This window comes from Pyxicephalus adspersus, chromosome 3 (genome assembly GCF_032062135.1).
Source record: "Pyxicephalus adspersus chromosome 3, UCB_Pads_2.0, whole genome shotgun sequence".
Classification (NCBI taxonomy): Eukaryota; Metazoa; Chordata; class Amphibia; order Anura; family Pyxicephalidae; genus Pyxicephalus; species Pyxicephalus adspersus.
In genome coordinates, this window is record NC_092860.1 from 96,441,026 (window position 1) to 96,466,355 (window position 25,330).

General features: G+C 37.9%; 1 protein-coding gene across 1 annotated transcript in view; it reads right to left on the reverse strand.

Annotated features, from left to right (window-relative positions):
- The window catches only part of QRFPR (pyroglutamylated RFamide peptide receptor), a 26,353-nt gene continuing 1,023 nt past the window's right edge, over positions 1–25,330 (reverse strand). The window contains exons 2-6 of the mRNA XM_072407114.1: positions 12,141–12,299; positions 11,401–11,462; positions 8,061–8,296; positions 2,125–2,222; positions 1–869 (exon numbers count right to left, since the gene is read on the reverse strand). Of these exons, the coding sequence (XP_072263215.1) occupies positions 499–869; positions 2,125–2,222; positions 8,061–8,296; positions 11,401–11,462; positions 12,141–12,299 (926 nt within the window). The 3' untranslated portion in view covers positions 1–498. The remainder of the gene's footprint in view (positions 870–2,124; positions 2,223–8,060; positions 8,297–11,400; positions 11,463–12,140; positions 12,300–25,330) is intronic.

The window sequence follows — 25,330 nt, forward strand, 5'->3', positions numbered from 1 at the left end:
ACTAGCAATGTAGATTTGTCTGCACTTGCCTATTCTCAAACAGTCCCTATTTGCTTACCTCACCACTGGGACTTCTGTTCTGGATTCTGAGAGGACTCTGCTGCTATAAATGCTTGCTATTAATAATATTAGAAACTGAATCGCACAGGCAGGGACATGGACATCAAAGGACCCTGCCTCTGTAAAAGAAGAATACTTGGGACTAAAGCCTTATGTCACTACAAATTTAACTAGGACATTTTGTTTTGTTTTTTTCTCATTTTCAGTGATAGCAATGAAAGTATTATGGGTAAGGAGGCTATACGGTTTAATGATTGTTTTAATGAAAGCCACATTTGCTAGCCTCAGACCATAGGACTCTGGACCTTAGATATTAATATTTGAAATGTTCCTTAAACACAGCTAAAATCATAAAAGTTAATACTAATAGAATTCACATAGATGTGTGTACAAGTCCCATACAGTTATAGAACTTTCCTTTGCTTTTTGTTTACCTGCTCAAGAATGAACAGTGAGTTCAGAGGAAAACAAGTGAAGATGTCGTTTTGTGGTCTTTTTAGAAACAGGTTGGTCATAAAATTTCACCTCAATATTTCCCTCACTAAAAGCTTCTCTCCTGGTCTCTTCACTTGTATTGTCTCTTGATTTTTGTTGAGTTAAAGTAATACCAGAGTTCCCATGTCTTCTTGACGGAGAAGAGGACTCTTTCATGAAACAAAAACATATGGCAGACAAGAAGTTTTTTTTAAAGTTTTCATTCATGAAAGCATATACAATCGGATTGCAGATTGAATTGAAAAATCCAATTATTTGCACAATGGCAAATATTATCTTGATTGTGACATCATCATAATCATTTTCAAAATTACCTAGAAAGAAGTGTAAATTGTGGTCAAAATTAGAATACTCATAAAAAACAGGTAAAATGAGCTTAGAAATGCATTGTGCTAGTAACCCTGTACAATGTAATATATTGGTGTTTTTTCTTTATTTTAATATATTGAATTCTAAAAGCAAGGCCCAATTTTATGCTAAGATAATTAAAATTTATCAAATGAGGGCTGGATTCAAAAAGGCAGTGAAAATTAAAAGTAAAAAACTGAAATCACAAAATGATTGAAATTGAACAAATTCCATCAACACATAATGTGGCTCAGTAAATAATATCCCTGGTTGTCTGTATTGGTTTCAGATCTGGGGAACATGAGTACTAGACAATAGCATCAATGGCTTCATCATCTAAGAACTGCCTCCACATTCTGGCCAAATGAGGCAGGGCATTGTCCTGCACGAGGTAGAACTCCAATGCACCGGCATAAGGTCTGACAATGCGTCCAAGGATTTCATCCCGAGACCTAGCAACAGTCAGGGTACCAGTTAGCATATAAAGTTCTGTAAATCCTCCAAGGACAGCCCCCTCAAAACTGTCACCCACTGCCAAACCAGTCATGGTGGATGATATTGCAGTCAGTATTATGATCACCATAACATCTCCAGACTTTTTTGTTATGTTTGTCGCATGTACTGAATGTACAGTGTGAACATGCTCCCATCTGTAGTATTCAGGATTGTATGTAGGATTCAAGAAGCATGCACACAAGTAGCCCATTGGGGGTCATCCTTTTAGGCTTTGACAGTGCTCTTTCTGATCCTCCTCATACAAAGACACAAATACCAGTACTACTGTTGGGTTGTTTCCCCATGCCATGCCCATTATATGATCCTCTAATTCCCTAACACAATAGCAAAAGCACAATTTGCCCATTTAGGAATACAAAGGCTCAATTCACAAAACATTAGCGCAAGAATATGAGTGTTTATCTTAGCCATGTTTCTTGCTGACTTGAAAATAACTCTCACCTTTTGAAAAAACATATCCTTATCCTGATTTATTATCTATGCAAACTAAGCCTTACATAATCTGTTTGTACAAAGGTACCCCCTGGGGTAAGTCTTGTGTACTTCTTATCTCTATTTATTTTTTCATGAACTATTCTTTAGCAGTTTTTAGAACTCTCTGAATACCAATTGCTCCTTTTCATTATGTGTGCTCACTGAAGAGTTAAAATCTTTAATGATAGGATCAAATATTAGCACTAACTTGAAGACACAGCAGCTACTTACTGTATTCTATCATCATGTGCACAACGTGAAATGGTGCCCAACAGACTGCAAAAAGCACAACCACTGTTATCATCATAATGATTGCTCTCTTCTTCTTCCTATTATAAAAATGGTTGCTGATTAATATGAATCACATATCATGCAATGTGTTTTCCAAACAATTAATACATTTTTTCATTCTTTGATGATCATTTCATTGGTATTAAAGCTAAAAAGTTGTCCATACTTCCTTCCTCTCCTTCCCTATCTTTCAACCACTTTCCTTCCTTCCTTTGTTGTATTTCCCATAGATTATATGATGTAGACATATTTAAAACCTCCAGAGCATAGGGTTATATGTATTACATTACACCTCATTTGTCTTGTACAATCAAACAGTGTATTCTATAATGGCTTTACTACATTACATAGCTTGGTGTGATCTTCAAACACAAACATTTACTTTTAATCCAAAACATAATAGAGTTGGAGTTTGAATTTACACCTTAGCAGTCTGTGAATCTGTGCCATACTTGTTTGCAAACTCCAATTATAATATATCTGTATAAAAAGAAAGCATATTTTATATTCCTGGTCTTTTATAAATTCAAGAAAGCTCTTAATTATGATATTGTTTTCGAGTAGATATTATATGAGAAGATATGTAGGTAACCTTAAAATGCCTTCCCTGCTATGAAAGACAGAATATACATTTTCTTTTTTATGCCCAGCTATGTAGTGCCCATCCTCCCAACAACTGCATTTGGTGCTGTCCCCAACGTGTACAAAAAGACACATGCATCAAATATATTTAATATCTCTGTCACGCTTGGGGAGACAGGGCCACAAGGGGGCACTACGACTTACACAGAGGTGGTATGAGCCCTGAGAAGGGCCAAGTCACAGAGTTTAAGCAGTAACCATGTCTTTTCCAGAGCATCTAGTGGTGAGGATGTTGTGCTGCTGGTTACTGCCAGGTTGCGGTCCTTGTGCACTCCAGGGTGGGCAGGATGATGCACAGTACCAAATCACTAGGCAATATACTTGTCAAGGAAGGCCAGGGTCGAGGCAGGCAGCAAGCAAGAAAGGTCAGGAACAAGCCAGGGGTCAAGAACCGGAAATCCAGGAAATAGACACCAGTAACCCGGGGACAAAAGACACAGGGATGCTGCACACACAGAGGAACACTGGAACAGAAAAAGAGTACAGGCAGGGAAACATGGGCAATAAGGGGTTAACACGGGAGCTGGAAAGGGAGAGCACTGAATTAAACAGCAGCTGTAGAGGAAATGCTCAGCAGAGCTAGGGGGTGTGGCACTAGTGGAGACACGTTGCACGAATGCTGAGTGCTGTTTCTGAGCTAGCTAAATAGCCAGGGATGAATAAGAGGAAAATTCCTGATTGGCCGGCAGGATGGGAGAAACTGATAAAACATGGAAGGGCAGGCAGGCCCAGGGTCAGTACTGCCTGCATGCACAGGAGAGAAGGCGGTCTTTTCCAGAGCATCTAGTGGTGAGGATGTTGTGCTGCTGGTTACTGCCAGGTTGCGGTCCTTGTGCACTCCAGGGTGGCCAGGATAATGCACAGTACCAAATCACTAGGCAATATACTTGTCAAGGAAGGCCAGGGTCGAGGCAGGCAGCAAGGAAGAAAGGTCAGGAACAAGCCAGGGGTCAAGAACCGGAAATCCAGGAAATAGACACCAGTAACCCGGGGGCCAACACAGACACAAGAGAACACAGGGGACACTGGAAACGACAGGAGGCACAGGTGATACAGAAGACACAGGGATGCTGCAGACACAGAGGAACACTGGAACAGAAAAAGAGTACAGGCAGGGAAACACCAGAATGAGCAATAAGGGGTTAACACGGGAGCTGAAAAGGGAGAGCACTGAATTAAACAGCAGCTGTAGAGGAAATGCTCAGCAGAGCTAGGGGATGTGGCACTAGTGGAGACACGTCGCACGAATGCTGAGTGCTGTCTCTGAGCTAGCTAAATAGCCAGGGATGAATAAGAGGATAATTCCTGATTGGCCGGCAGGATGGGAGAAACTGATAAAACATGGAAGGGCAGGCAGGCCCAGGGTCAGCACTGCCTGCATGCACAGGAGAGAAGGCGATGCTATTTATCTCTCTACAAGAACTAACCACCAGAATTTTTCCCTATTGACTTTAATGGGGTTCTTTGAGACATTCAGAATCCAGACTTCCTATTGCAATGCTATTTATCTCTCTGCAAGAACTAACCACCAGAATTTTTCCCTATTGACTTTAATGGGGTTCTTTGAGACATTCAGAATCCAGACTTTCTGGGACATTTTTCATTTCAGGCCTTGAACTAAACTGCTGCAAATTCTAGCAACACTACCATTTTAGCCCAAGTTCTGCATTGTTAGTGCAGCACGATTGGGCAACAAAAAAAAACAATGCCATTTTGTTATTGGTAAGTTCAGTGGAAGGAAGGAGGAGGTGTTACAGAACCACACACATTTTGTGGAGTCTCAGCAGCAGCTTACATAATGCAACAACATTACCCAAATTCATGCCAGTTTAATGAAAGTTTTTTTTTTTTTTTTTTTTGGTAACACAATTTCATTGGCCATTTGGCCACACATTATTACCTATTTGAATTGTGAAATGAACCTAGTATGGTATAGGTACTGCAGATGTGTCCTCTCTTTATACGTGTATCTCACATAATAATGGTTTTGAGGCGGCACATTTTTTTCTTGACCCACCAGTAGAAATTATTTTGTTATGTTTTAAGTTTTCTATGGGGCTCAATTATTTTTGGTTCGATAGTTTGTTTTACTGGACAAATTGTCCCCATCGCACGTAGAAATTATTTTGTTATGTTTTAAGTTTTCTATGGGGCTCAATTATTTTTGGTTCGATAGTTTGTTTTACTGGACAAATTGTCCCCATCGCACGTCGGCAGTGCCAGCAAGGATCAGGGCCAGAGTGTAAGAATGTGTGCATAACCACTGGACACTGATACCATCTGGGAAAACTTTTGAAGTTCTTTTCTTATGCTCGACAGGACAAAGATAGTTTGTGAGTCAAAATGAATTACTTTTTCCACTCATTTGCTAATAGTTTGGAACCTAGCTCACATTCCTAAAACATGTATAAAGTGGGGGGGACAGGTGAGCTTCATCTCATACCATAGATTTAGGATATCACATGTATGGGACAAGATTGCTTATTTAACAGTTTTTAAAAAGGGGGTATGGTCCTTGATTAGAGCACTTTTATCAGGAAAGGAGGATACAAAGTAACATATTTGTTGATAATAGAACCAAGAAGAGGGATTGTGAAGGTCCAAACCTGAGAAAGATAAAAGAGGAAGAATTGTCAAGAAGAAGGCTGACTGATTGGAAGTTGTTTTGGACATCCTAGTTAAAAAACTGAGATGACTTTTCTATGACCAGGGGGGAGGCAGGGTTATCAAAAACAAGAATTCTAAACCAGATTTGCAAGATAGAGGGGACAGTAGGTCAGTTGTGAGAGGTGACAGGCTGTGTGTAGGCACCCTTTTGATGGAATGTCAAAGGGTGGTAAGGCATGCTCGAGTGCTACACAGGCCTTTTGTTCCACATAGTGGAACCTGTCAACTAATTAGATCAAAAAAAGGTGTGAGAATACATCTTGAACAGCTCCAAAATGGATGAAAAGGCTCTGGATCCTAAGAAGGAAATTAGAGGGAGGGGATAGAGGTATTGCCTGAAAAAGATGCCAAAAATAGGCTGAATATTCATTTTAAGGAACCTTGATCCTGAAAAGCCAGGAAAGTGGTGGGAAGTCATATTTACGTAAGTCTGCCTGAACCCAGTGAAACAACAGAGGGTAGTTTACAGAGAACAAAGTTGTGGGGTTATACAAGAGGAAGATTTCTAAATATTTAAGTGTCTCCTTAAAAGGTTGGAATGGAACAGTAATAAATAGACTACTGAACCTAGGGGAAGGCAGGGAGATGTTAAGCAGCTCTGAATTATGAAGGTTTTACTTTGAAATTACTGTGAGGCCTGAAGTCTAAAACTCTTTAAAGATAGAAGGAATAGACACGTGGAGAGAAGTAGTGTCAGGTGAGAGTAGGTCATAGCAAATAAGGCGCCGGGTCCTATCTCTCAGGTAACCCACTACCTATGTTCCATGTCAGTGTTTCTTTAATGCTGAGACTTGCTCTGGTGTGTGAGCTGGCGTGGGTGTGTCTCTGAGGTAACACACACACGCCCTCTGTTTCCTACAGCCAATGGCTCATGTCCTGCAGGTATTCAAAGGCACCTCCTATTACAGGAAGTTGCCTGAGCAATCTCTGGCTTACCTGCATTACTCTCAGTGCTAAGGTGTTTTGTGTATTTGCTTTGCTGTGTACCAGACCTTGGAATATGTTTTTGGACTCTGCCTGTTTGCTGCCTGACCCTGACCTTGGAATATGTTTTTGGACTCTGCCTGTTTGCTGCCTGACCCTGACCTTGGAAATACGTTTTTGGACTTTGCCTGTTTGCTGCCTGATCCTGGCCCTGTATCCTTGTTTCCTGACTTCTGTGGTCAGCTGCCACTGGCCTGGGGATTGCTCTGGAGTGGCACCTGGCAGCCCCGCAGCTCAAGCCTATCCTCACCCTCAGAGGCTCTAGCGAAGACCTGGTAGCTGCTTAGTCACGCCCCTCTAGAGTATACCCGGTCAGTGGCACAGTGGGTCCACACCCGCTTGCATAACACCCAGAAAGTAAAGGAAGACCATAGGGTTGCTATGTGGGTTAACCTGCATGAGCCCAGTATCAATTGTCATTGTGCTAGTTGCAAGAAGAACCAAATCACATGATCAAAATCAAAATTCTCCATCAACCCATAAAAAGCAGGTAGGTATAAAATAAACATGAGCTTTCTCTGTGTTTTAATACTAGGAGAGTGCTTCACTCGCTGGTATAAAACCAACTTAATCTTGGTCGATAAGACAGGAATTTAAAGGGCTAAGCCTGTTAGCAATAAGTTTGGAAAAAACTTGATATCCCAATTAAAGATATGTATGCGCCTACAGTTTGCACATACTTTATGGTCCTTGTCTTGTTTATGGGTAAAGGAGAAATAAACTTCCAAACTCTGATGGGGAAATGGCCAACCAGAAAAAAATTGCAAAAAACTTGTTTAGAAACAGGACAAGGTTAGCATCAAATGTTTCTAAACCATGTGGACAGGGCTCTTTCCTGCAGGCTAACTCTGTATCTGAAAAAGGGGGTCCTAGCGCCTCTATTGTGTCAGGATCTAGCATGGGTAGAGCAGTGACATCTATGTAATCCCTTATCACTTCCAATGAACCACGGGTGGGGGGGGGGGAAAGGTTATAGAAATGGTTAAAGAGATGTATAATAGTGAAAAACTGCTGTGATTTCCTGAGGTATAGCAGAAGGGTGACCAACTGATGTCTTTATGGAGGAAATATAGGTGGATTTTAGGGGAGGGTGAAGGCCTTTTGCCATATGTTTGCTACACTATTTGGTAATAAGCTTGTTTTTCTGCATTTTTTCTCATCCTTTTTTTTTGGCTGCTGCTCATATTCTGCAGCCTCCTAACAGCTACTTCTTTTCTACTTATACTCTAGCAATGGTCGTATGTTTTTTCCCGAAGTGGGACAAAGTCTTTTGATGGTTATACCAGTGGCCAATGCCTCTGGTTTATAATGTGTATTGAACCGCAATAGCAGGGTAACCGTTGAAGCCCACAATTGTGTGACAGAGTAAGAGCCTTGTCCCCATTCAAAAGGAAGTGGCTGAAAAAGAACCTCAAAGAAGGATCATGATGTAACATTTTTAATAAAAGCTGCATAATTAAAAGTGTTGTTATTTTTAAATAGTTAACCTGATCGAAGTTATGTAAGATTTTACATATTGGGGATTAATTAAACGGACTAAGATTGATCACAGAGATTCATAAATAAAGTATACATAAACCAACCTGGCTATTTTAGACATCTCATTGCCGTGAATAGTTTGAAGCACTGATGCATCTCCAACTCGTTTCTTTATCCAGAGTTCATAGCCAATTTTACTATAGAGCAAAAGCATCAATGTTAATGGAAGGAGAAAGAGGATCACAAGAATAAAGGTTGTGTAGATTTTCTGGTGTATGTGTTGGTTCCATTTTTCCAAGCAGCACACGTAATGTTTGTCATACAAAAAATCATATTTAATCTGAAATACAGACAATGCAAATCATGTTAGAAATCTACTTATGGTCTAAATGAGAAAATATTACAAAAAAAGCCATATATGAAACCATGTAAAAATTGCATGCACGTATTTTCAGGGATATAGTGTTTTAAAAGTATAATATCAATTTGTTCTTTGCTAGAATGTGCTGTTAGAGAATAAAAAAAAAGCTTGGAGTGCAAAGAAAGGAAAGGAAGGCCAGACTATCACATTTCATTTTCCATTAAAAAAACAATAGAAAATGCATTTCCAGGGCAAAGCACCTAAACTTTTATCAGGTCTTCAAGAGGTGAGACATACAAAAACAATCAATTTGAAGTTACCAAAATTATTGTATAGCATGTATATTTGTTCTTATGCATAATTAATATTATACTTTAGTTAACGGATATTATCTGCATGTTAATCTAATGAAGCAGACATTGTACTGCAAAATGCGTCCTCACTCTTTATCCACTGAGATGATATACTGACATAATGTTTGTCAAATATCCATATCCTTGATTAGTTGTAAACGTAAGCCCAAAATCATTTATTGTATTTTGTACATATATATATATATATATATATTTATATATATATATATATATTAAAAACATGGAATTTTGGATGGTATGTTTTTAAAAAAATAAGTTTATTTTTTTTAATTTTTATAGATGATGTAGGTATTTGAAAAAGCCCCACTATTCCTAGTGCCTAAATGAATTATATTTAAACGTGAAAAATATTCACATAAAATAGCATGTTGTGTATCATGACCTGAAGTCACTGTAATTACTAATTGTTTTGGCTAATTAACTATTAATCATAGGAATATTTAATAAATATCCTCCTCTTTATAATTTAATGGATAATAGACTCTTTTTTACTTTTCATAAATCTGCACATTTATTAGGAAAAAACAGGAGTTAGCAATGATTCCAACTCTAAGTGGTGACCTTCCATTGGTTAAAAAAGCCTACAATTGTATTTATAGGAGCTCTTATTTTGTGTATCATTTTCCTGACATACACTTAAGCACCATTTATCTGTACAAATTGCAGGCAAACAGTAAGTACATGTACTCGGTGAAAACTGAGATTATATCTATCAACTGTGTAATCAGTAAAGTTAATTAAATTGGAACAGTAATAGCAGTTTTTCTACTTTCTAATGTAAAATAATTTAGGTAAATGTATTGTTTTATCTATTGCTAACTGCTATGCATTTTATTTGCCCAGTAATGTAAATTATCCCAAAGTCTGTTAAATGCAAATGTACATTTTGTGCAATGGAACAGCACCACTTGTAGTGGTTTGTATGTATCTACATGGTTATACCAATATCTTTGAGAATTTGATAAACACCAAGTTGTTATTAGATTTGATCTTGAAGGATTTACTCAAAACTTGGTGATTTCTAAGTTCTTGTTAATGTAAGTGTGAGTTTAAAGTGATGACTATAATCCCAATATGTACACCACATATTATATGAGTGTTGAAAAATTTGAAAGTTTTTGGACATGGGTGGCTGCTGAACTAGACTCACCAACAACTCAGTCCCATTTAGTAGCTTTCGTAGGCCTAAGGCAGAGGTGGGCAAATTCCGGTCTTTAGGCCAGATACAGCCTAGCCGGTAGTTTGTTGCAGCTTAACCGCCGCTGGCGGATCCAGCCTAATGCCGTCCGGCAACCCACGGCTCCGGAGCTGCGGGTTGCCGGCCGGGATTAGGCTGGAACAAACTACCAGAACCGGAGCCGCATGCAGCTCCTGAGCCTCCTCTTGCTATGGCTCCCGGTGGCGGAAGTGTTAACGCCGGCCGGGGTATATAGATAACATTCCCTCTCCTCCAAATGCTTTGCCAAGTAGAAGGAATTCCCTTCAGGCGGCGATCCTGGTGGGGGGCAGAGCCATTAGGACGGGACTCCAGAGAGAGTTCGGCCTAGTTTGCTCCTGCCCACCCCTGAAATGGCCTAGTGGCCAAAAAAGTTTGATGACCCCTGGCCTAAGGTGTCCATACACACTTTTATTTACAGTCCCTAGAGTTAATTTATTGTTTCCAAAAACAGAAAAGCTAACAATGGCTGTACAGATGGTTTGGATGCCCCATCGTGTTCTCCTGAGTAGTAAACAATAATGCCCTGATAAAGACCCACCAACTACTCAATGTTTTCCTTCTCTGCTTGAAAAAGTTGATCTATTTGATGTTTTTATGTCTGATGATTAGGTAATACTGAAACATGAATTCAATGGAAAATTCCGTGCTCTAAAAGTAATCAAATATTTGTAATATATTTATAAATGTCAAACTTTAGTCTGATGAGTAAAATTATTAACTTTTGCAGAACAGAATGCTTTTATGCTTTTCTATTCAAAACAATGTTTTTAATCTCCCCATCTGTGTACAAAATAGATTCTTTATGATCATTTTTTTTTGTTTTTTTAAGCTGGGCAAACATGCCAACCACTTCAGCTTACACAGTCATACACAGAATGACGCAGTCATAGACAAAAGGCACCTTACTAAGAAGCTCTGATGATTATGATTGAAGCACCTGCTCTCTCCATCTAGTACTCCACATAATAATTTCCCAGATATGCTGCATCCTAAAAAAGTTTGCAATCTGTTTACATTTAAATTGTCTGAAAACATATAAAAAGCAATTTTTTTTAGGATATCTTATAAATGGGGCTTAGGCATAATTTTGAAAGGATCCTGTGATCCTTCTGCATTAATTGAGAGGTGCAACAGACCTACAGTTAACCAGTTTTGCATTTGTATAGGGATGTAAAACCCATCTGGCACAAACATAAGGCCATCAACACAGGTCCTTCTAAGAAACATATCACCAGTCAACTACTTTTAAATAAAATAAAGTTTACATCCATTATTATAACATAATTGCCAACAAATGCAAATTAATATGGGGGGCAAAAATGCACATTGATTTTCTTAAACCATACTCATATCTGTCCAGTCTCACACTGTTACATCTAAATCCAATTCATTTCATTAAAATTCTGCCTATTATATTAGCTATAATATGGTATGACTCAAAAAATTCTAGTTTATTCCAAGAAAGCTTTAGTCATTGGAAAGTTTGTTACCTCTAAACGCTGTACGTGCCACATAGGTACTCCAACAAGTGCTGCTATCAACCACACAATAGCTGTAAAGACATTCAAGTATTAAACAATTATTATTTTATGTAATTTAAACACAAAAGACTGCTACCTGAAAAGTTATATACACATTTACTTTATAAGGAACTGCCTGCACATTAGTGGCATCCTGTGTTGGCACACAAGTGTGTACACATCGTGATCTGCAGGGTACATTAGGACTCACCCTATACACCTGTAACTTCTTTGCAATTGGTAAAATATAGGTATTATTGTGATGTATTGTGACCTTTTTTTGTTTGTGTTTTGTCATTTTTTGTTGACTTTTATCAGTGTGCCTGGGTGAACCAGCAAAGCTGGAATGCATTTCTTAAAAGTAATTTGCTATTTGTTAGCAAATGTTCCCAACCCTGGACCAGATCTATTTCAGGTATGCTGGATCACCCAGGTTCACGGATGAAAGCATATCTTCCAGCATAGGAGAGCTTAAATAATAAAGCTTTATTTATTCAGGCTAAAAGTTTTAACATACCAAATAGAAACCGTATATAGATTTGGTTTGTGTTTACTCACTTTGGAAGTTATTAATGGAGGAGCGAAAAATATTTATTGCATTATTTTTGAACATCTTTACATTAAAGTATTTCATCCCAAGTGACTAGAATTTATCTAAATGACTGCATCTCTGTTTTGCTAAGTTACTGTAATTTCAAAAAATGACTCACCTAGCATGGTGAATGCTCTTCTGTTTGTGTATTGCCATTTCATTTTCAGAGGATGTATGATTCCCTGATGTCTTTCCACAGCAATACATGTCATTGTAAGGATTTCAGTGACTATTGCAGTAGACTGAACAAATGGAACCATTTTACAAGCAAAGGCACCTGCAAAGTTAACACAAAACTGAATGAGTTTTAATGACATATTTTCTTATTAAACAAAAGAATCACAAAGTAAGGTATTGTTACCAATATATACAGTATATATATATATATATACATATATATATATATATATATGTGTATGTGCATTGTTTTATTATTTAATTATAATTATTATTTAATTATTTTTGATTATTTAATTTATTTTGGAAAACCAATGCCAATCAGTTGAAAATATCCAACATGATCGACTGCTGCTTTACTAAAACCTGCTACTGCATGCAGCCTGATGAAAAATTAGTTGCTATTCTTTCTGTAAGAAATACAAAAACAACCGTATTTCAGGCTTTCCTAACAGCAAAATATTTGATTATCTCTCTATACTGTAATGATACAATACATGTTTTCATATTAAATGATAGAAGAAACTATACATTTCAAGATGTAATTGGAATATTGGTATATATTTTTGGTATATAGATGAAGGCCACATATCGCTTAATGGTACATAGTTGTAAATAACTGTATTATCAATCATTCTTTAATATAAGACATGCAATGCATTTTTAAAACTTTGACATTGGGAAGAAGGGCTGTCATCAGGTGGGGACAATAGGTATTTCTGTACTGGGCCCTGCTCAAGAGAGTTTGCAATGCTGTAACTGGGAGAGGGGACTTAGGAGATTTGCCTAGTATGGGGCCCAACATTTCCAGTTGCAGCCATTCTGCTTCTGGGAGTACTTAGTGTCCTAAACGGGACTTGAGAGGTCCCTCCCACCTAGGGGAGGGCCCTCTCAAGTGCTCACAATGGCCTGTGCTCACAGCAATCCTAATGAACAATGGTGGCAGACTCTCACAAGTTGAATTGTTCAGCTAATTTTGATTGCTGTGCTGAGCAAAGGGGAAACAACTTAAAAAAATGAAATTCGTCCTTATCAGATGTTTTGTACTTTCCAAAATAATTGAGCCATGTACTCTCCAGAGGCTGTTCAGGAACAAACTCCTAACATACCAGATGGGTCTTACCACAGATGAAGGGATTACTCACAAGAAAACAGGAAATCATTTATGACTGCTTGGTATCGGGTTCCATTACAGATACCATACAGAACACTGCTCCCTCCACCCAAGTTCGAACAGTGGTCTCTCTGCGGAGGTCTGATACACTCCCTGCTTAGTGACAGCTAGAGATCTCTAAAACATTAAGCAGATCTTTATTCTTTTTTTTATTTTTTTTGATAAACTATGCTAGTGTAAAAACCCTCTCCATCTTTATTTGTGATGGTTGTCATTGTCACTAAAACAGAAAGTCATCAGATCAAGAGGTGAAGGCAAATCTATCTAAAGAACCACAAGTTCAGTTAATGGTATTTTTCTTGCTTTTGACATTCTGTTGTGTTTGTGCCTGTTATGATCACAACAGGCAGTCTTAGGGGCCCAATGTCTCCCCACTAGGCAAGAAAAAAAGCTGATGGCTGCCTTAACCATTGTCTGTTCGATCAAAAACCTTCACATACATATTAAAAATAATTTTGTGAACTTCTGTTTGGATCTTCTATCTGCATCTTCAACATATTTTACTGAATAATAATTAAGTGGTTACTATGATTGTAATTATAATTTGGATCCCATCGATTGTAAAAAACAAAATCCACTTATTTTTTAATTCAACTTATGATAATACTATTAATGCCTAATGCATTCCACAACTGATTCACTCTAACTTGATTAGTTGACTAGTGGATGCTCCTCACCTTACTCCTTCAATATGAAATGCATGTTACCTTGCCTTGTATACAGGTATTTGTCAAATTCCTAAACTGGCTTTGAAATCTTAACATGTAATCATTGTAGCAAAAAAAAGATACTTTTTCAAATGTTTGTTGCAAATGAGACTGGCAATTTATTTTATTCAGTCAGAAGCCTTCCGGCAAAACCTTCCAAATTTCTTGCAGGGTGTTTTAATTCAAATCTTTTTAAAATTAGGATTTAGACATAATATAAACTGGGAACTGTTAGGACCAGGTACTTTACAGTCTCTGTTTCCAAGATATTCCCCAATAGTATTCCAAAAATCATTACTGTAGTCTAGGTGGGTAAGCTATATTTTTTAAACATAAATTCATCTGCCAATAAAATTCCATCTGCCATTATCCTTTGTCTGTTATATGTCACTAAAAATGATTTTATAATTACATACATAATTTTGTCATTTTGTCGAAAAATGCCAAAATCATTATCTATACCATCCTTCCGGTCCTAAAAAAAAAAATCCTTATCCCATTTTAAAATGTATTCTGTTCACAAATGAGCTCAGTATTCTAACATCTAATCAATCTGTTCTCTAAATACATTGTCTCCTTGCTCTTATATCCTTCAATTTTGTACTGGTGTGTTATTGTTATTAGTTACAATAGCGCAGTGCTTTGCAAAATACGGATATATTGACAATATTGTAAGACAGCCACATTTAGACTTGATTCTTCATAACAATGTCATTAATGACTTATCTTTCATAAACCAATGCTGACTCTATTATATAATTCTCCATTCCACAATTTTGTTAATCACATCTTAACAATACATTTCAATAGCAGATGTCAGGCTTATTTTCGTATAATTTCCTACTTTCTGTTTTTAACCTTTTGAAATGATAGTATAATATCTGTCACAGATTCCCACAAGTCCAGGGGATCTACTGGCAGGCATATGAACAACATCTGAGAATGTCTCTTCACCAGCACTCCATCTGCATGACATTCCTTTTTAAGGAAGTGGCTGGCAACAGGAAGTTGTCTTGACAAGGAGTTCCTTTTGGTTCTGCGCCCAGGTTTCCGCTGTTCCAGTTTGTGGCTCCTGTTCTTGACCTATTTGTGTACCGACCCCGGCTTGTTTCCTGACTATTCCTGATTGCTGCCTACCCTGAACTTTGGCTTGTCTGACCATTCTCTGGCTCTTGTTCTGGCACCACGCTTTGTTCCTGCAAGTTAGCAGTCACGGGGCCGCAACCTGGCAGCAGCACAACATCCTCACCTCTAGAGACTTTGGAGCCCGACTAGACTCTGTGCCCCGTGCACGTCTCCCCCCACTGGTCTGGTGACACAGAGGGTCCACCACTCTGCCCTGTGGAGCTGTGACAATGTCACTTCTACCCCAGTCCTCTGAAAATGCCCCTTTTAAAGCAGTACTAAAGCAGTAAAAAATAATCCCATGCCGTTACATGCCGAATGGGTCCCGCGCTGTCCTTTAATCTGCCTTCATCCTGGCGTGGAGAAAACTGCCATCTTCTTTCTTTGTTTTCCAGCTTCTGTATACGTCACCCAATCTCACACTGTGCAGGCGTGAGATTGGGTGAGGTAGCCTGCTGTAAATGGGGAAAAAACACTGCCAATCCTATTGCGCATGTGTGAGGAGCATCCAGAAGCCTCTTGGACTGTGTGAAGTTAGTATCCCAGGAGGCTCTGCACTCCCATTTTGTCTTTATCACCAGAACAAAAGGGAAAGGGCTTTCCTTTTTTTTTTTAGCCACCCCAGAAGAAGAATGCAATTTTTACCTTACATAAAAAAGTTGTCTTTCATTTTATATATCACCCACTGTACTGCTGAAACATCTCCTGAGCTTTTGTTTGACCAGTAGAGACATGAGAGAAGGACGCATGTGTCAATACCGGACTAATCTTAGCCTACACAAACCTAAAAACCGTTCTCTTACTACATGCAAATCTGCCAACTAACCTTTTTGGTGTTGACTGTTGTATGATCAAAAAAAAGTTATACATTGATAATGTTGATAAAAATAAATGTTTGGCTGTATGTAAAGTTAATAAAGAGTACTAATCATCAGTACTTTTGCTACATTACATTGAGTATAGACATTTTCAATAAAAACCACTGTTGTTATTGGGACATGCGTTTACTTTAAAATTATACCTCTTTTACTTATACTATACCTTTTTTTTTTTACAGTTTTGGGTACCAACAGAGATACCAACAGATAAGTGAGGGTATTATGAGCTCTTTCAGCTGGTACTAAGAAAACCAAAAACACAATTTGCTTGTTTTGCTGAATTTAAATGTACAGCTGTTTTAAGGGGTCATACTTTCCAAAATCTTTTTATTTACAATATTCACACATGCTGTATCTTAGTTTTATGTAATTACAATATTTATAAATCAAGTACCGTATTTTTTGCCGTATAAGACGCACTTTTTCTTCCCCAAAACTGGGGGGGGAAAAGTTAGTGCGTCCTATACGACAAATGTGTTATAAAATAATTAAAATAATATACTCACCCGATACCCGATCCTGCGTGTGTCTCTGGCTGCATGCAGCGTGTGTTCTCCTCTCCTCTGCCAGCATCGTGTCTTCTGTCTGTAAAGCAGAGCGAAAGAAGCCGGCACAGCGCCACCTGCTGTTCCCTGTCCTAACTGCCGTACAGTGGAAAAAAAGCACAGAGTGATCAGAAGGGGAATTTGAATGACAGAATGATCAGAAAGGAATTTTGAATGACACAGAGTGATCAGAAAGGGAATTTGAAAGGCATAGAGTGATCAGAAAGGGAATTTGAATGGCACATGAGTGATCAGAAGGGGAATACCGGTATGAATGGCACATGAGTGATCAGAAGGGGAATAATCTTTCAGAATCTTTTTTTTTTCTATATTTTCCTCCTTTAAAATTGGGTGCGTCTTATATTCCGGAGGGTCTTATACGGCGAAAAATATGGTAGTTCTTCCTTTCCTCCTGCTAACCCACTCAAATAATAATATATTTTAAAATGTATTCATTTATATATTTTTATTTTAGGATGCTTCAGTGTTGGTCTTTCTGATTCAATTTTCATATAACCTATTAGACACAATCCTTTATTTTAAGTCCATTTTAATACACTTCGCAAACTTTTGTAATATGCAAAAATCATTTAAAAATCAGCAGAAAAGAAGGACAATTAAAGCTCAGCAATATGTGTTCCCATGTCTGCTCCTTGAACTTTTCTGTCTGATGTCTGACCAACAATTTGATAGAATTTGAATGTATCTATTCACTTGCATGCACAAAGAACAGTTATTTCTTTAGAGAGTGAAAATGTTCTGTATGATTTCAGTCTACACATTTTCTCTACCTTGTCCAGAAGAAAAAGTCCATTTAGAATTTTCCTCCTGAAAGCAAAAGGAATTCCTATAGAGTTAAAGTTATCCCCCCCCCCCCCCTTTTCTCTTGCACTTTAACAGTAGTTAGTGTCAATGTTTAGATTTGGGTCAGTTTTAAAGTTGCCCTGAATATCCGACACTTTGTTTCTAATAGAATTTAACAAACATGTTGTTGAAGCTAACTTCAGTTAGGCCATTTATTGCAAATAACATGCTTGTAACTAATGTATATCTCGACTTTTATAAAACCGGATGTCCAAGAAAACAGAAGACAGTGTTCCCAATGGCTGTCTATCAGATAATAGGAACAGATTTTTAGGAAAGATTGGCTGCCTGAATCCCACCAATACAGTATGCTGCAGCCTAGGAGTAATGATTGTTTCCGACTTATTGTACAATGTATTTCCAATGTGTTGTCTTTCATGTTATCAGTACAAATTGTACCTAACAAAGTGTTTGTGTCAGTGTCTGCTGTGATTTTCTCGGTGTTTTCCCCCGAACATTGGTTTTCAATTGGTTCGATTTGAAAAGCAGATACTTTTTTGATTTGAAAATTATGAAAGTCGCCAAGCAGATGAAAGCTAAAAGGAATAAAGACGGTCAGAAGCAATCAAATTAGACTGGCACAGAAAGCATCACGTGCTTCTGCAAATTTGTACATGGTGCAAGCTGAGATTGTGAAGAACGTTAAGCAGAGAAGAGATTCCTAATAGACCACTCAATGGAAACAATGTTTTCCTAGTTACAAATGAGTATAAGCATACTGGGGAAGCATTCTGCTGTGAGCCTTTGATGTAAATGATTTAACAAAACGTTGGATTTTGTTCATTGTTAAATACTTTGAATCTAAACTTTTGTTTCATTTTGGCTGGACATACCTCAAAATGAACTACAGCAAATGCAAAGAACAATACTATTGTATCCAAGTGCAATCCAAACAGCTGGTCTCCTGTAAACAGATCCTACAAGAGGGACATCTTGGAAGTTTGGGCCACAGACCAGTACATGATCCAGAAAATTCCAAAATGCCACACCTGCAAAGTTGATTTGGACATTTACCTAACCACTGACTAGAAGGTGTCAGGTGACACGAGGTCCAGGTAAAAGGAAAGGAAGAATTTTTCAAAGGATGCACGATTACTAGGTTCAATAAGGATGCAAACTCAACAACAAGGACACCTATGACATTGTTAAAACAGGATCCAGCAAGCTCTACTGAAGGTATTGTCATGTTCTTTCCTAGCTCCATGGAACATTTGGAAAAGGTAGAAAACTGTTCTGTCAATGTTTCCTCTCCCTAGAAAGTAAAATAAACAAATTGCTGATGATTATGACAAATTTTACAGAAAGTTTGCAAAAACACAGCTGCTTCCTATTCTTTCATTGCAATTTGTAATTTTGGGTATCCCAAGCACAGCTTCATTCATAGCTTCCTGATGAATGCAGGACTGACAGTTGTCCTATGTTGAGCATAAACTGTGCAAAGCAGGTCCCTAGGAACTAGACCCAGTAAAAATTTGGTGGATGGAGGAGGTCAATGGAAATTCATATGGCAAATCAAATCCAGCTTATCAACTTAGCCAGCTTGCATAATAAGCACCCTATTAGTGGGGGAAGCAATGGACGCCAAAGCTTTTAGCCACAGCCATACCTGAAGTCAACAAGGAGGGTAAGAAAGAATGCAAATGGCAGCTTGCAAAGGCTGTTCTACCTACAGCAAAAATCATTCTGGCATGAATTGAGTTTACTTTGAATCCTTACTTTGAATACGTTGAAATTACGTTGATCCTTGAAAGATTATAGAGTGAACTAGGCTTCTACAAATAGGAACAGCAAGGTTCCAGGGCTCTGAATTATTAGTAACAGCACTGTTTAGGATGTGCAAATGGGAAATAAAATGATGCTCCACCAGCCACAAAATTAGGAGGTTGTGGATTCCAGTCCTGTGCTATTGACCACAATAACAGTAGACCCCTTTCTATACAGTCAACTCCTCATCAAAGCTGTGTGAATGTTCAAATCTAAGGCTCCAATGTAACAATAAGCTGGGAAATAGCTACTGCAGTAAATGTCAGTATCTGGCATGACACATGATAATCAGGGCAGCTCCTGAATAAAAAAAACAGCCAGCAGCTAATAGATGATTTTTTTATAATTAGTTAAAACAAAGTTAAAACTGGTCAAACTAATGATGGAGTAGAGCTGGGAGAAGGAGCTGTGCCCTCAATTTGTCTACAGTCAAACCTCCTAAAGGCAAGGAATAATCCTAAGAGTTAAAGGACATACTTAGACCAAAGTAGCAAAAGAGGGCTCTTGATTGACATCTTGTCAATTCATAGGGTACTCCTCTTTTACCACAATGATTTTTCTGCTATAAGAAATATATTCTTTTGTTCACCATAAGGCAGTAAAGAGCCTACCCTTCTGTCCCTCTCAAAAGTATTATAGCTATTTTTTCATTTAAAACCCTTCACAAATCCCTTTTATTTATGTTGCATAATGATTGATAGAAAAAAAAATGGTTTTCTCGTTTCTCCGTCAAATTTGGACAAAGAGAATGGAGAGGGGAAGCAAATTACTATCAATTTACATTTTTAAAAAATTGCTCCTGTAGCGCTTTTTCTATATTGCCACAAGCATTTCTAATGCCTTTAGAAAAAAAGAAGAGAAGACCCTTTGCCAATTATACACAGGTGAAAATCCTATCTTCACATATTTTTTTCAAGACATTATGTCTTATGTAAAGCTATTCAATATGATAGCAGCAATTAGCACTTTCTGCTGTGAATATAATGGATGGAGACTGCTGAAAAAAGCACAGATCTGTAACCAACACAGATATGTCATAATGTACTGCTTTCTCATTCTATTGCTACATGTTATGACCACTTCAATGGCATTGTACACCATAAATTTATTAACAGTCTAATTTCCCTTCATATCATTTAAAAACAATCAAAAAATATATAATTGCATGTTTCCTTTTTCTATTGAACAGCAATATATGCAAGTCATATTAGCATTTATGGAAGAATAATTGCAATCTTACATGAAACATAACAATATCAGTTTGATATGCATATTAGATAACAATCACTGAAAAATATACTAGCTCTGCCAAACAATCTGAATTATAGAGCTCCAATCTAATGATCCACTGACTAATAATCTGCTATAATCTTTTTTTTTTAACTAAAAGACAATTATGAAAACAAATTTATGAGCACATTTATTTTATTACTATTGGGAAAATCACAACCCATCTTAAGCAGACACAGGGTTAGACCATAAATATGATACAAATACAGTTTGGTTTATTGCTTTGGATAGGATCCAAGAGGTGGTGATATTTAAAAAGGAGACGGATGACTTTATTTTGATCACAAACAGTAAGGTATTGTGTACCTTTTCTGTGCTCTGAATGCGGTATTATTATAAATGAAAGAAGCAGAACTTCATATTCTTGAGCTTTATTAGGTTGGCATCCTATGTATTTTTAATTATGTAGTAATACGTAGATCTAAATATTTATTGACATATATCCTAAAAGGTCCTTTCAATTCATAGTATTTCTGTCACACATACCTCTTCCTCACTAAAGCGTAGACGCCTCTCTCCCACGCATGCAGGCAGTTCTGACTCTAGTCGTGCCTACGCTAGCAAGCTTTATCAGCTTCGCCGGCCGTTCAGAAAAAAATAGCTTCTTAATAATCCTTGGCTATTTAGCTAGCTCAGACACAGCACTCAGGGTTCGTGCAATAAGTCTCCACTAGTGCCGAGTCCTTAGTTCTCTTGAGCTAGTTCCTGTACACATGTTGTTTGAGTCAGTGCTTCCTCTGTCCAGTTCCTGTGTTAACCCACTGTTGCCCAGTCTTTTGTTTCCAGCCTATTTCCTTGTGCTGTCCCAGTGTTCCTCTCAGTCTGTGGATATTCCTGTGTCACCTCTGCCTCTTGTTGCTTACAGCGTCTTATGTGTTCCTGTGTCTGCAGTGGCCCCTGGGTCACTGGTGTCTGTTTCCTGGATCCCTGGTATTTGACCCCTGGTTTGTGACCTGACCTCTCTTGCTTTCTGCCTGCATTGACCCCATCCTTCCTTGACTATTCTGCTTAGTGATTTGGTACCGTGTATCATCCAGCCCACCCTGGTGTGCCCAAGGACTGCAACCTGGCAGTAACCAGCAGCGCATTAGAGGCTGTGGGGAAAATCTGGTTAGACTCTGCGCCTTGGCCCTTCTCAGGGCTCACACCACTTCTGTGCAGGCCATAGCACCCCCTAGTGGCCCTGTTTCTTCATTTTGAGTCATTTTCTCTCCTCATTTAAAACAAAAATAGGTTTATTGCATTGACCCTTATTTCTTCTATAGGCAGTGGAATCTAGGAGGTGGGGTAAAGGATGGTACAAAGCCAATTTACAAAATTTTGGTTTTAGTGGAAACAATTTTAAGACTTTGTTCCTCACCTTATTTTTATTTATTTTTTTTTTAATTTGTATTTTTCTATTCTGTTTATGCCAGAGAAGACAAATGCCTTGGGCAAGCAAATGGATGGCCTGCACAAGTAAAGACTCTGGGTCCAGTAACAAACAATGCATGGTAAGGTAAGTTAGTCATGTGAAAATGTTCAGCTGCAGGGAGTCTACAGGCAATACTAAGATGACTAGGCTATTCCCTTTTGTATATTTTGGGTGAAACTTCTACAAAACAGGTACCTTTTATCATATATTAAAGCTTTCATGAGACTTTAGTGATTAGGTTTACCGCTGTTCTTTGTGTTCTTTCTACCTCCTGGATTACCAGTCATAAATAAACTACTAAAGTAGGTGAAATATATTTGTAAATCATGAAAAACTTGTATTATTGCTTTCTTTTTGCAGATATGGCTTCCCCTATATGAAAGAGTGAAGTCTGAAGTGGGTGTGCTTGTAATTTCCTTATGTTTTTGGACTTCTCTGCCTAAATGAAACTTCATTCATACCTTCTCTCGCCTCACATAATTCACCAACTGAGCACGTAATTGGAGCCTTATCTACACAAAATAGGTAATGAATTCTGTGTCTTTCCACTGTCAGAACCGTTTTAGTTGGTAAATAAACACATTATACAAGTTTCCAATAACAAGTTACATCAATATATATGTAACTGTCACACTCAGCATGCTCCCACGTCGCTGCACTAGAAATGAATCCATCCAATGCAAGTGGAAATGTTATGACTGAAACAAATGTAGATATAGCCATGGAGGCATATTTTATCTTATGCTTGTTCATTTTTACTGTACTTTGTGTCAACAATGCCAACCTATAAAAAATGTTCTGAGCTTATAATTCCTAACAAAGATGGTTGCATAACCAGTAAAAATTACTGTGTCTTTAAATCACTTTACTTTTAATATTTGCTTATCATAGAAACCACCATTATCTTTGCCTCAGCACCTTTCATTTATTTAATATTTTTTAACTGATGATTTGTTTTTATGGTTTAGCACAGAATATTTAGTGAAAAGAAATATTAAACAGCCAAAATGTGTTCTCTTCTTTTCTGTTTTTTACATTTTTAACCTGTTTATAATTGTTACAAACAGAAGCTAAATGGAGTACTGATCACCACTCTTGTGCAGTGGCAGTACGTGAACACAAGTATGTGAGCATATTACCACAATGTTATTGCTGACATGGATTTTCAAACAACCCCCATCTTAATTGTAGCCTATAGTGGTTGCCACTATCAAAGAGCGGAACACTACCTGGTGATAATAATATGGCAATCAGGCTGATCTTATATTTATGAATATGGCAAAAAGCACACCAAATTTATTAGTCAATTGTGTTTTCACGTTAGGATTGTCTGTAGATTAGATGTATTTGTGATCCAATGCCTAAAGGGACTCCTGCTGTGCAGCACACCCCTAAACATACATGTCATCTGTGGAATGGCTATCACAAATGGGACAGGAACAGCTTTGATAACGACATTCTGAGTTTTCTAATTCTATCTTATCCAGATAGTAACTAGATGAGCCACACAATATCTGTGTCTGGGGATAGCATCACCATTTCTCTATGAGTGAAGTGAAATTTATGTAGATCCTCTTTACAGTCTGTAACACTAATGTGATGTGAAATGTGTGTCACAAAGCAGTAGGCGAATAGGTTTAATGAAAGGTCACAACAATATGCAGCTTTTTGTATTTTACGTATTCAAGGAATGTATTACAATTACAATGTATTCAAGGAAAAAACAATTGTCTGTAATTAAGGTCAAGATTAAGGAGATAGGGACAAACAAAAAAAGAGTGAATGCAAAGTAAATTTGTTTGACTTTCTATTAAAACAGAACTGCATTTAGGTTATAGAAAGTCACTCGAAGGTAGGGGCCACAGTGTAGAGGTCAGCTCAATTCCTAGCAATGCCAGGAACAGACCTCGATGCCTGGGACAAAGTAACTCAAAGTTATATAATCAGTGACAATCCAATGTCCGATGAAAATTGCAGTGGACTCAAAAGAGTCAATGGCAAAAACCCAGGTTTAGGGGATGAAGCAATAACACAATCCTGGATCTGTCATCTCTGCATGGGATTTAGAAAAATGAAGGTGTGTGCTATAATTATCGCAATAAGCTCACACATGCCAGCAAGTTTGCTCACCAAACCAGTACTGATATAGGATGGAGATTGGCATTACTAACCTTTTCTTTCCCCTACTGAAATGCTAGTTTCTTAAATGTCATGCTGACCCATTGTTTTCAGTTCTTTATCATTCACTGCCTTGCAACAACTCTGCAGATTAGGAGCTATGACCTTGCTGTGACTTAAGTAAGTACACAGAGGTCAAGCATCTAGCAGAAAGTATGGATTCCTCTGGCTGCTTTTTTTTTCCTCCCAAAACGATTTACGAACCAAATACGGTCCAGAACCCCCCTAAGTAGGGGCACCTTTTTTTTTTAATATTGCCTTTAAATATACCATTATATTACTGAGAACTAGATCTGCCTATTTATTCAAAGCCCTTCCACTAAGCCAAAAACATTTATCAGGGCCCTTATAAAACGAGTTATGCATGTTATGTATTTCAACCTGTGTAAAAATGTGCCAAAAACATATTATGAAAAAGACTAATGAACAATCATAACTACATATTAGGGTGGAGTATTGAAAAGTTCTTAGCATTTATTTTTGCCAGCATATAGTTTGAGCTTTGAGAATAAGGTGACTTGCCAACAGCCTTCCTGCAAGACCAAGGTAAATCTATTGAAAAGTAAAGTTTTCCCAATCTTTGAATAATTGAAATATAGACTGAACATTAATCAGGAATTACCACTTGTTGCAGAACAGACATCATTCGCTTAGCTCTGACCTCCAAAAATGTAACTCACCTGGAGGAGCTTTCCTCTGTATTGAGGTTCAGAGTGGTGTTGGTGGTGGGGGGGTTAGCAATGTCGGGGCAAAGAACAGATATCCCTGATCAATGTTCAATTGTTATATCAATCTGTGCAAAGCACAGGGCTGAACAAATAGTTCATGGTGGTATCCAGGCTAACATTTAATATCTGATACTGATCATTTACCTGGTTGAGCACCTAACCAGCTGGGTATGGCCAACAGATTCATTCTAAAGTTGACAGAGCACTATTAGGTGATAGATCCCTTTGAAATAGTTAATTAAATACAATTCTGTGATAGGAAACCCTTATCTTCATGCCAATTGCACTAGATGTTCTACACCATAGTTATGGGAACACACAAGATGCCAATCTAAGAAGCAGATGAAGTTGTTGATGATAGCCCTTACTGGTTTGCTGCTGGTCATCATATAGATGACTTGGTCAAGCACCTGCTGACTGATGTATGGTCAGCAGATGCTAAATCTTACAGAGTATTTTCTTTG